General features: G+C 29.1%; 1 protein-coding gene across 8 annotated transcripts in view; it reads right to left on the bottom strand.

Annotated features, from left to right (window-relative positions):
- Window positions 1–14090, bottom strand: part of LOC132718308 (voltage-dependent L-type calcium channel subunit beta-1-like) — a 79810-nt gene that overhangs the window by 50397 nt on the left and 15323 nt on the right. The window contains exons 1-2 of one of the 8 annotated variants that reach the window (XM_060702007.1): window positions 11253–11345; window positions 1522–1926 (exon numbers count right to left, since the gene is read on the bottom strand). The exons of 3 other annotated variants lie outside the window; for them this stretch is intronic. In XM_060702007.1, coding sequence (XP_060557990.1) covers window positions 1522–1641 — 120 coding nt within the window. In that variant the 5' untranslated portion in view covers window positions 1642–1926; window positions 11253–11345. Of the gene's footprint in view, window positions 1–1521; window positions 1927–3337; window positions 3518–6717; window positions 6817–11118; window positions 11346–14090 lie in introns of those variants that run through there. 4 more of the 8 variants (XM_060702003.1, XM_060702006.1, XM_060702004.1 and 1 more) reach the window with 4 other exon arrangements.

Genomic DNA, 14090 nt, shown 5'->3' with positions numbered 1-14090 from the left:
GTACACGAACTCTGTAGTCTATTATAGTGAAGAGGTCTACTTATAACAAGAAAACCAGAATGGGAAAATAGGCATGAACGACAATTAGAAACATGAAAAATTGTTGCGTATAGTATGCTTATTTGTAAAAGCAGCGGTCCACAGGTAAGACATAAGTTTTGATTCTAAGAGGTTGGAATCCTATATGAGGTCATATATGGGTTCCAGAAAGACCAAAAACAAGCGGTAAAGAAGCATTAAGTTGTTGAATTGCAGATGAAATGATTTGCTGTTTTGTTTGAGGTCAAAAGGCGCTGAAGCAGGAAAAATGATTTTGGCTAACATGGGTTGTTGCAAACACCAGGATTCAAAACCACCTCTCCTGCTGGAGCTAAGTGATCAATAGACCCATTTAGTCGCCTCTTAATATAACCCAGGGATAAATGGTGGCTTCAACTATTGGCAACCTCTCAGTCACAAGTCACTTTTTCGGCGCCGTCCCCCATACATCAGGGGGTTGCCAGAAGGGGGATATGCCCCCTTCTGTTTGGGGGGTTTGAAGGGGGGCGGATTCCCCCTCATCGCCAAGAAAATTTTGGACTTGTGAGAAGCTTAAAATGACCCCAGGTCGATCATAAGGTAACATGTAACCAACCCTGAAAAGCCTTTGACTCTATCTCAATCCCTTGAGAAGTTGCAGCACTTTGAAATAATTTTTGATGGAAAAAATCGAGGCAAAATAGTGATTTTTGGCAATTTTGAGATGTCCCCTCATTGCCATGGTAACAGGAAATTTAAGACTGAGCATGTCGTTACAAAGGCAATGGTCCAGTCAACATTTGTGCCAAGTTTGATTAGTATTGAAGCATTTTTCATAGTTTCATAGCAGTTTGAACTTGTAAGAGGAGGCTTTTCAGTGAAAATGGCCATTTTTCACAATATGCTCATGGGGGAAAGGGTTAAGTTGGCAAAATTGCAGATGTAATGAAACTTCAGCATAAAGTTGGCAAAATTGCAGATATAATGAAACTTCAGCATAAAGTTGGCAAAATTGCAGATATAATGAAACTTCAGCATAAAGTTGGCAAAATTGCAGATATAATGAAACTTCAGCATTAACTTGATTAAGTTGGCAAATTGCAGATGTAATGAAACTGTAGCATAAAGTTGGCAAATTGCATATGAAATGAAAATCACGGTAGCATAAAGTTGGCAAATTGCATATGAAATGAAAATGTAGCATAAAGTTGGTAAATTGCAGATGAAATGAAATTGCAGCATTAAGTTGGCAAAATGCATTTAAAATGAAATTGCAGCATAATGTTGGCAAATTGCATATGAAATGAAAATGTAGCATAAAGTAAACTGCAGATGAAATGAAACTGTAAATTATAAAGATAAATTATATAAATCATAAAGTACAAAGGGAGGTAATAATATAAAGGGAGGTAATAATATAAAGGGAGGTTATAACGTAGATATTTTATACACAAAACCCCTAGATATTCCTTCTACCCTACTTAAAATATATTTCATACTTACACTAAAACTGTCTTCTTCGTCAGCCTCTACGCCCCATTTTAGATTATATTGAGGCATTTTACCACGGTTTCCTATTTTCCGGTTCCGTGTCACATTTTGATGGGGCCGGTTCCTAGCCATTATCAATTCTTATCCAGGTTTTTTTTTCTTTTTCGAAAAATGACAAAATCAAATTTCAGATTCTTTAACACTCTCCTTTTATATTCTTTTATAACAAAGAAATTTATATAGAAACTTTAACACTTTTTTCACCTATTATTTCACTTATTTGATTTGCAAGTCCTGCCTAATCAATGGTACGAATTTAACAAATTTTATTCCCAATATCACATTTGTAAGTAAAGCATCATTTTCTTTCACTTGAAATCTGTAAGAATTTCTGGTCTGGGATATAGTGTGCATCACCTAAAATGTTCAAAGGTCACAAAACACGATAAAAACAAAATGTAGAGGCATTATAATAATTATAATAATACATGTATAATGTTATATTGTTATTCTTTTTTTTTTTTTAGATTTCTATATTATATTTGATGATATGTTATAGTACAAGTGTTTGTTTGTTTGTATATTTTTGTCTGTCTGTCTGTGTATTTGAGAGCATCTGAAAGTTTCTTTTACTACTAAACTTTGTTTATTTATGACTATGCCTGTATGTAGTTCTTTGCAGTTATTTTGTTTGTTTGTGTTTATTTAATTTGACTCCATGTTTTGTTTACTGGTATTTATTTATTTTTGTCTGTTATGAGTGGTTTTATTGAATTTAAACAATATTTTCAAACAGTTTAAATGTTATAACATAACTTTAAGCAACATTATTCCAAGATATACTCTTTTATTACAATACTTATAAATGAAATACTGAGGAGTATTGATGAAATAAAATGAAATATTTTCATTTTCATTATTTTCCCTGTAAAATTTATTTTTCACTGCAGTGAAACATATTTTCCATATTTTCACTGATGTCTTGCCAGACTACTTTCGTCTAAATTCAGCCAATATACAAAATTTAAGGGGAAATCTTTCAAATTATAATGTCAAAAAAGAGAGAAAAAAAAATCCAGAAAATTAAAGTACCGGATTAAATTTCATCTTGTATGAAAATTATCATATTTCACTTCATAAAATATTTATTTTTATACCTTTAAGACCTGAATATCCTCTATATTTTTGATGAATTTTCTTTATGACTGTAGTTGTCATATTGTTAGGGGTCATGTTTAAATTTGTTTATGTGATACATAACAACAAAACAACGAAAGATTTGTTCATAGAAGTTGTTGGAAAGTGTGTGATACATGATCCAATATTTCATATATATATATATTTATATAGTAGATTATAAACTGTTCTAGAACAAAATAATAGTATTACTTATTCATATGAATGTTCATACTTCATCATTTAGAACTCTTATCATTCAAAATTTTCATTTTTTTTAAATATTTTGTAACAATAACCAATATTCAACTGATACATTTCTACTGTTTTTATCAATATTTGAAATACAGTTGGCTCAACATAAAATCATATACTGCTTATAATTATGCCAATGCTGCTTCCAAACTCTAGTTTTCAAATTGGTTGCCTCACGAATATAATGATAGCTGAACATAATGATATAATTTGGTGGTCCCCTGAATATCGTTTTAACCAGAGTTTACTGTACTTATGAAAATGTGCCCATTGGGTTTTGGTTAAAAAAAAAAATCAAATTTAAAAATGCACTTAAATTAAAATGTAACTATTTTATTATTATGAATTATTTACGTATTATGATTTACAATACAAATGTACATACAAATCTACACACCTGCCCAATATAATCCTAGATTTGTATCCAAATGTTATCTTTTTATATCCAAGAAACAAACTTGTATCAATTGTAAATGAAATTGTAATCAAGAGAGTATTGTATATATATAATATTACCCCACCCATGCACTAAGACTGTACTAACGAGAAATGATGGTTTCCACATGAACCTACCTAGTATACCTGTAAAAACCTATATTACCTATATCTTATCCACTCACGATTTCCTCAACAAGTCTGAGTACATTTCTACAAGCATGCCAAAAATTATTTCACCCATAAATAAATATGAATTGAGGAAAACATTTAGTGGTTTTTCCCTTCCCACATTTTTTTCTAGCTACTATCCACCCCCCCCCCACCACCAAACCTCCGGTGTGAAATTAAATTCCAATGTACACACACAAATTACACACATAGGTAGGTGATGGGCTGTTTCATAATTTGGAATTAATTCAAATTCAGGTAAAAAAGCCACAAATTTCACATCTCACAAACACTTTAGATTTTTCAGGCACCTGTTTTTTCCCCCATATTTTCTTCATAAGAGTCAGCATCTGATAAGATAAAGTTTCTGGATGATTTGTGATCATAATCTAGCCAAGTTGATATAATAATACTCAGTGTATATTTTAAGATTGATTGAAACAATTTGATTCATCATTTATAAGGTGCAGACTGCATAATTATATTTTGTTTACATCATTCTGCACAGGGCCTCGTTTTAATCAACTATTAATATAAAGTGTAACTTATAATAATGTTTAAAGAAGCTCCATTGAGGTTCCAATTTGGAGGTTCAAGTCTTAAAATTCTAGCAAACATCATTTGGGACACTAACAATGGAAAACAAAATGTACAGAGATAATACATTAATATATATACTCAGAATTAAATTGAAAATCCTTTTTTATTTTGTATGCGATTCTTAGCTGGATTTGAGTTTTTGACAAAAGAAGTGATTATTATGTAAAACCGAAGTTAGCAAACGATCTGAAATTAATTGGTGCACTTCCAGTCACAATAGTCTTCCATGTAATGTGATTATTTAAAAAAAATAGTTACCATTAATATAATAGTCACACCATTAAGTTGTAAGTTAAAAAGTTTTTTTGTACCTCCCTGCTCTCCAATCAGCCGCCTTCCCCCAAGATTGGCTGGGTTATTTCTTTTCCAGAGTAGAAAATTTAGAATAGCAGTTACCTTCAGAAGTTTAAAGTAATTTTAAATACCATTTCTGGTAACCATATAAGCTTTTTTAACAAAAAAAAACAACTTGATTAACGATTAGTCCCAAGGGAGGTAATCATTTAAGTCTCATCATAAGTGCATCAAGGGAAACCAAGGGAGGTAATCATGAACTCAAACTGTTAATATGTTAAATCCCACAGAAAGTGTTATCTACAGGTTAGACCTAATCATAACTTGTGTTGAACACAGGTTAATTACCTATTGTTCACTAATTGGTTACATCTTGAACAATTATCACAATAAAATATGATCAAACAACTACTGGAATCAGATGCTGAAACTTTTGCCACAGGCTGGTGTATTTTTTGTTTTCCTTCTAATACTATTCTTTTTTTTTGTCATGTCTAATTTATTGCTATTGTTGTTTTCATGTGCTTTAGGAATAAAAGATCAGGAAGCCATATTGTTTTTTGTCTGTCTGTTTGTTTGTTTGTTTGTTTGTCAAACACTAAACTTCATAGGTACAAAGCACACAGTCATGCCTTAATTAAAGTTAATTGAGCTTGGAAGGGAAAAATCTTGATATAAATTGGCGAACATTTAATAATAAATTGGGAATTTTCAACATTTTTGTCACTGGAAAAAAAACCTGGATGCTCAATTTATATTTAACCCCAAAACTCATCAACTTAATGTATCAAAACTTTGAATTTGCTGCCTTATAAAGGATTGGACCACCTAAAATTCTACAGGAAGCACTAATTTGCTTCCATATGACCAGGAGTAACACAAATTCTTACAATACATGAAAAAACACAAGTAGAATGCTTTTTTATATACATGTAAATTTTTTATGAGATACAAAAAAAATTGCCACACCATCTGTTATAATTGGCTGTTTTATATTTCATGAACATCTGTCATTATTTCACTATATTTCAATATGATAAATCAGCTACCTACCATTATATCTTTATACATTACAACAAGAAGACCATGATGGCCCTTAATTGCTCACCTGAGGATAATTGTTTTTGTGGACAAGATTTTGTTAATTAGCTTATACCCAGTTAATTTCATCGAAATATGCCCTGGAACTGAGGCAGTGTTATTTAAAGTCCTATTGCTATGAGTAATTGGCACTTCAAACCCCCCACCCACTCTCCACCCCCCACTCCCTCAGCAGATGTCATTTAGGGTATTTTTCAATTATTGTTATAGTGTTTCTTCTAATCTGTGTCATTCAAACACATGAATAATTAACACCATGTGATATATATAAATAATAAAACAATCAGATCACAAACAAATATTGACAACGCTACCCTAAAACTTTAAAATTCTCTTTTTCTTGTACTCGTAAAGATATGTTTTATTTCATATTTTTTTAACTTTTAAATAAACCCGAGTTGAAATCTAAATTTTCATGTTTTTTTGTTGTTGTTGTTTTTCTTACAAGTTAAACTGTCAAGTATGTATACTGTTAAACACAATTCTTTAAGTTAAATACCCACTTTCAAACTAGATATTTTTCAAGTTTATTTTATGTTACAATAAATAGTCTTGTTCCTCAGGCTATATAGAATTTACTGATTAAACAAACTTAACAATGAAGAATGGTTAAAAAAAACTTTTCATAAACGATGTCCTATATTTTGACATTAGATTTTTTTATCGATAAAATTTTATTCGTAGTTTTTGTGTTGATTATACAGCTTTCTCCTTGACTGTTTTTAATGTTAGCATAAAATATTAAAAAAATTATCTATTAAATCAATTAAAGCAGTTTAGTGAAAAAATATCTAATTAAGTAATTTATCAATTAATTAATTGTAGTTGTTAAAATTATGTAATCAATCAATTAACTAAAGCATTTTAAACTTACATATATTAAGATTTATCAATTAATTAATTGTAGCTTAAAATCATCTAATTAATCAATTAATTAAAGCATTTTAAACTTATATATTAAGAAAGAAAACATAAAATACATACATTTTAGATAGAAATAGATTTTTAATGTAATAAAATTTTTTGGGAAAAAAATGTATAACCATTATTTCTTCTTTATACACTCTTGATATTTCTCTTTCCGACATGTGCAACTATAACTGCATAATTAAAAGTCTAAATATATATGATGTATTTTGAAGGTGAAAAATAGGTAAATGAAAATGTTTTACTTACAGTTATTATAAATCCAAGTCATTTTAAATACATAAACTATAACAGCACTTTCTCAATTAAATGAAAATACACTGTTAAGTAAAAATTGTTTAATAAACTTCCATTTTTTTAATACCTGCAAAGTTTTCACACAAAAAAAATTTTGTTTGTCGTCCAAACGCACTTATACACTATGAATACGAAAAACGAGAAGTCTGGTAAAATATTATTATAGAACATTAATATTTTGCTTGCCAATCAACAGGTATTTTTTGAATAGCTTGTAAATTGAAAGCCTTAGAGGTATAATAATGTTTATATATATATAGTTATTTACCCTAGTTGAATTATCCGCTATTCTAATCGGGGACAATTATTGAATTCCCGCATGTATGAAGCTTGTTTTATATTCATAACGATAACTTCTTTACAGTATTTACTATTCTTACTTTTAATATAGAATGTCATTAAAAAATGGTTAAAGGTTTAACGCCCTACAACAATGACAATTTAAATATGATCTTGTTCTGCTTACCGGTATCTGTTGATATTTTTTTATCAAAACAGTTAAAAGTTTATAATTTAAGCTATATTTATAAACTAGAATATTTTATTATCACTGCTTAAAACCTTTATAAAGTCAAATTGATTAAATTCATAATGATTTCTCTGTATACTTTATTACTTTTACCCTTAAAAGATTTAGATAAAAAATTTCATTGAGAAAATTTGTTATTTTAAAGTATTATGTGTTGAAGTCAGAGAGAAGTTGCAAATGCTTATATGAGAGTTGTTATATGCTCATATGTTGATCAAATATCTTTATATATGTGATCATATGTATTATGTGATCCTATATGGTATACTATCATTTACTGTGTGGATGCTTTAAATTAAGTATATTGTACACTATCAACTCTTTAATCATAGATTATATTGATCATATATGGTATGTGTTCATATAGTGTATGTAATCATATATTGTATGTGATCATATATTGTATGTATTCATATATTGTATGCCATCATATATTGTATGTGATCAAATATTGTATGTGATCATATATTACATGTGATCAAATATTGTATGTGATGATATATTGTATGTGATCATATATTGCATGTGATCAAATATTGTATGTGATGATATATTGTATGTGATCATATATTGCATGTGATCAAATATTATACGTGATCAAATATTGTACGTGATCATATATTGTATGTGATTATATATTGCATGTGTTCATATATTGTATGCTATCATTCACTGTATGTGTTCATATATTGTATGCTATCATTCACTGTGTATGTGTTCATATATTGTATGCTATCATTCACTGTATGTGTTCATATATTGTATGCTATCATTTACTGTGTATGTGTTCATATATTGTATGTGATCATATATTGTATCTGTTCATATATTGTATGCTATCATTCACTGTATGTGTTCATATATTGTATGCTATCATTCACTGTATGTGTCCATATATTGTATGCTATCATTTACTGTGTGTCTTTATATACTGTATGCTTTAAGTATATTGTACACTATCAACTCTTTAATGTGATCATAGATTGTATGTGATCATATATGTTATGAAATCATTATACTGTATGCTGTCATAAACTGTATGGGATAATAAATCATTTATTCTATGTGATCATGTATTGCATGTTACCATATATTATATGTGACCATATAATGTGTGCAGTTATATATTGTATATGATCCTATATTGTATGTTATCATATATGGTATGTGATCAAATATTGTATGTGATCAGGTATTGTATGTGATTAAATATTATTTGTGACCATATATTGTATGTGATCATATATTGTATGTGATCCATGTATTGCATGCATGCAGTCATACATACATACATATTATAAATGATCATAATTATGTTGTATGTAATCATTTATATATTGTATTGATCATGTTCATATATTATATGTGTTATATATGGTAATATTGTGAAAAACATATATTTATAATGTAGAGTCACAGTCATTACAAGCCTTATTTGTGTTCCAAACTATACTGGAGATTTTAAATGTTTAGTATGAATGACTTGAATGAATTTGGCAGAGATATGTGCACCCTGCTTTAGGAAATGTACAAAATCTATTAAAGAACTGATATTCATTTGTTATAATTACATTTCAAAAATTGTTTTTAACATCAACATTAGGCAACAAGTGTATAACAAACAGATCTATTTATTTTATCAGTTTTTTATATATTTATATAAATATGCATAGAATGAGTCAGCCTGCACTAATAAACTGCATACAGCATTGTTGTTTTCCTCCTATATTTTATCTATAGATATGGGTTGGCGTTGTGTTGTGTTTTTTTTTGTTACATGAAAACTGATATAGGGAGAAGTTTTTTGTCAGCTTCCATCTGGTGCATACATATTGTTAGCACATCATTTCTGAATAAGAGATCTATCAACATATGCTGGCTTAATGACTCATACAACCAGGCTTGGCTTGTAAATAAACACTTCAATAATTTATTCTATGTTTTTATTTTTCAGTAACTTATGCTGTGTCCTAACCAAAAACCAAAAACTGGGTATTGGTTGTTCATGAGGTGCCGCAATATCAATTGTCGGTATTGCCTATAGCCTTCATGGATAAATAATTCTTTTTTCAAGAATTTACTTTATAAATATAAAACAGCACTGCCCTCATTACGGATAGTGATTTTTTTCTCAAGAATTTACTTTATAAATACCATAGGGAAAAGTAAAGAAATGCTTCAGATAAAACTGGACATGTAAGACACACAAAAAAATCAGAATTTGCCAGGCCTGTTCACAGCTTATTGTCTGCCTTGAATAATATACAGACCAGATTTTGCTATCCCCGTTCACAATTCTTAATATTTACCTAATAATGTACAGATAGGTAAGTCAAAATCTTCTTTTTTCACTTCTGTTTACCTGAGAATGTACATATCTTCATCCTAATCTGTCAATAATTTAATCATCAGTCAGGAATGAACTATAATTTAATAAAGCTTCATTTGCTATTATTTCCCATCATCATTTTTGACTTCCCAGCTTTTTCAGACTTAGCATTTATATAATTATATAGTTAAGCACACTCATTTTTCAGCTATAAAAATAACCATCCCAGTGCACTTTTATATATAAACTTATTATTTAATACACATGTAATTTATAAAGATTTTTTTTTTAAATATGACTTTTAAATGCTTTTAATATCTGGAAAAAAACACTATTATTTGAGTCATAAAAGCTTTTCATTTTAACAAGCTGTATAAGCCTTTGATCATCAAGTTAATAATGTAATAGAATGCAATTTTAATTATATATTTAAGCTGATTTTCATATTGAATTACCTCCCTTTAATTCGTCAAATTTTCATTTGTTTGGTTGTTTTTTTTGTTGTTGTTTTTTAATAGGTGTATTTTGAAACAAGATCTCTCTCATAAACCAAACATAAAAGTAATATTAAAACAATTTTTCATATCTGTAGATCCTTTCCTAGATATTTCTTATGGTAGGTCAAGGTCATTTAAACACCAGTCTTCCAACATTCTAAATCTAATAGTAACAAACTTGCATATCTTAAAAAGCTACTTAACTTTCATAGAGAGGTGCAAATCTCAATATAGCCCTAGGAAATTGTAAACAATCTCTATTGTGATCAAATACAAAAATCTTCTTCTATTCAACCCAGGCTTTTATCAATGTCTGAATCAATGCTGATATACAAAACCTGGTAAAACCTGTTACACAGGAATTTATTGTAACCATTTTCAGTCAACCATGAAACTAAACAAAATGTTGTCTATGGTGTTGTATGTATGTATGTATGTATAAATATATTTTAGTGTTGGAAATGTTGTTGTTGTTTTTTGTTGTTTTTTTTTTGTACAATAGAAGTGCAGAGTTTCAAATGAAACGTAACAATTACTTAAGTAAAATGGTTTAAATTTTTTTTAATCAGTCTAGTAAACTAACTGACTGTTTATAAAAAAATATATTTTAAACACTTAACTGCATTGCTCTTGACCAATTTTTTTACGTCAATTCTTACTTATGAACACTTTCCCAATAAAATAAAAGAATTAATTTCAAAGTTAAAAACCAAACCATTTTTCTATACATATTTATAGTTTATAGTTTATTTATAGTAACTGAATTTCTTTTTCAAGCACAAAATTAATTTTCATCAAATTATGCAAATTTTTATCCAAATTATGCAAATATATCTAAAATTATGCAAACATCATCTTAAATTATGCAAATTTTATCTTTAATTATATCATTTCTACACTCAAAACAGCTGTAAATCAGGCTGTAACACAACACTATATCCCATACCAAATTCTTTCCTAGCAACAATTATGAAAGAAACATCGAATATTTTTCCAACCTTTCCAACCAAAGTTCGATCATCAACACTATTATTCCAATCTCATTCCAGTTTCACAATGAAAATTCCAGAGATAAATAAAACTCCAAAATCCAATTACAATATTAAGCGGAAAACAATTTATAAATTCTTACAGGAGAAAAAAAAGGTGAAGTTTTCTCAATTGTAAATCCAGGTAAGTAATATAATAATTTGCCGGCAACCAATACTTGCTGTACACCTGGAAAATGGCCAAAATTCCTGCTGGTTTTCCTACATACATTATTTACTGGAGAGATTATGAGATGCTTTGAAAAAAACACATGTATATACAGATGATGGTATATATTCACATATATATATGTACCGTATATATCTCACACACATTTACAACAGCTGACAACATGTGTACAACACTGGGAAGATGATATCATTTATATCACACCAGATGGCCTGGCTTACATGGAACTTAAATAATACTATTGGAATTAAATATGTTTCTATTTATTAAATTATTATATTACAATTTTTTTTATTTTGGCTATTATAATTATTAAAACAAAAATTTTACACACTTGGACTACTAAATAAGTAACATAAATTAAAATAAAATCTAATAAATTTTTTGTTGATTCTTTTATAATTTTTTATTGCTTTTATCAAAACAAAACTTTGACACTTTGACACTCGACCATTGCTTTGAGTGCTGACTGGTTCCAGGATCAGATTCAAGAATGTTTTAATCCAACAGAATCAAACTAGAATAAATTAGTATAAGCTAAACTTTAAACTACACCAACCGAATTGGTAACTTAAATTAAAATCGAAAAAAATCTATTTTTGCTATTTTTTGTTGATTCTTTTAATAAAGAAGCACAGAGCACCTCCTGGTACTACATAGATATGAATATGTTTTTCTATAGCTGCCATCAGAACCTAATATGGACAACTGTTCGTATGAGGAGGTCAAATGTCTGGCCCGCTAAGCTTTGGCTTGCCTTGTATTTTTAAAAGGAACATACGGTAATTCAAAGCGTATTGCACCATTTTGAATGCAACTCAGTGATGATTGGCGAGGTATTTCAATAACTTTTTGGCTACAGAATATTCATTGAGGTGTTCCAAAATGTAAATGGTGCATGGAAATACTGCATGACTGATACATTTAACTACACTGCTGCAATTAATACCAAATTGAAAGTACAAAATAAGGACATGTAGAAACCATGCATCTCTCTTGTATATTACAGCACCTGTTCAACTTTTCAATATTATATCATAAGCACCTTATAATGTTATTAATTCACAATTTTATTACACAATAAGGCACAAGTATGTTATTACTTCACCAACTTTACCATATGACAAGACACCGTATGTTTATTACTTCACCAACTTGACTATATCACAAGACACCTATCTAATTACTTCACCAGCTTTACTATATGTCAAGGCACCTATGTTATTAATTCACCAACTTTACCATATGACAAGGCACCTATGTTATTACTTCACCAACTTTATTATATGACAAGGCACCTATGTTATTACATCATCAACTTGACTATATCACAAGACACCTATATTATTACTTCACCAACTTAGCTGTATGAAAAGACACCTATGTTATTACTTTACCAACTTTACTTGATGACAAGGCATCTATGTTATTACTTTACCAACTTTACTATATGACAAGGCACCTATGTTATTACTTCACCAACTTAGCTATATCACAAGACAACTATGTTATTACTTCACCAACTTGACTATATCACAAGACACCTATATTATTACTTCATCAACTAAGCTGTATGAAAAGACACCTATGTTTTTACTTCACCAACTTGACTTTACATCACAGGACATCTATGTTATTACTTCACCAACTTTACTATATGACAAGGCACCTATGTTATTACTTCACCAACTTTACTATATGACAAGGCACCTATGTTATTACTTCACCAACTTTACTATATGACAAGACACCTATGTTATTACTTCACCAACTTTACTATATGACAAGGCACCTATGTTATTACTTCACCAACTTTACTATATGACAAGGCACCTATGTTATTACATCATCAACTTGACTATATCACAAGACACCTATATTATTACTTCACCAACTTAGCTGTATGAAAAGGCACCTATGTTATTACTTTACCAACTTTACTTGATGACAAGGCATCTATGTTATTACTTTACCAACTTTACTATATGACAAGGCACCTATGTTATTTCTTCACTACACTAAATATATGACAAGGCACCTATGTTATTACTTCACCAACTTAGCTATATGACAAGGCACCTACCGTATGTTTTTGCTTCACCAAACTAAATATATGTCAAGGCACCTTTGTTATTACTTCACTAACTTTACTATATGAAGAGGTATGTTTTTAATTCACTTACTTTATATATTAGGGAACCTACATGTTTGTTATTATTTCACCAACTTTACTTCTATTATATAACAGGGAACCCTTGTTATTGATTCCCCAACTTAACTTTATCATAGAACTTATGTTATCAATTCATAAACTTTACCATATCTTAGGGAACCTACATGTTTGTCATTTATTCATCATCTTCATTATATACTAGGGCTCTATGTTATCTATTCCAAAATTCAACTTTATGATAAGGCATTTATTCAATTTTTTCACCAACTGTACTAATGATTTCGAATCTGTATGTTATTGAGTCACCAACTTTACTATATAATAAGAAACTTATGTACTGACTTTTCTATATGACATTGAACTTATGTTATTTTTCTTTTTTTACATACATGCATAGGGACTGTCTATCTTATATTTTTCTGGCTTTTTTCCCATCATACTGTTACTTTCCTGTAGATATAATTTTACATGACCTTTCTCAAACACATTTAATTTGACAACCAATTACTACTATATCATATTTACATACTTTTGCCTATCTTTACTGTTCAAATTAAGTAACCAAGGGAAACAATCAAT

This window comes from Ruditapes philippinarum, unplaced genomic scaffold (assembly GCF_026571515.1).
Source record: "Ruditapes philippinarum isolate M1 unplaced genomic scaffold, ASM2657151v2 ctg1573_1_1_1_1, whole genome shotgun sequence".
Classification (NCBI taxonomy): Eukaryota; Metazoa; Mollusca; class Bivalvia; order Venerida; family Veneridae; genus Ruditapes; species Ruditapes philippinarum.
The sequence above is the reverse complement of the archived record's forward strand: the minus strand, read 5'-3'. Positions and strand labels throughout refer to the sequence as shown.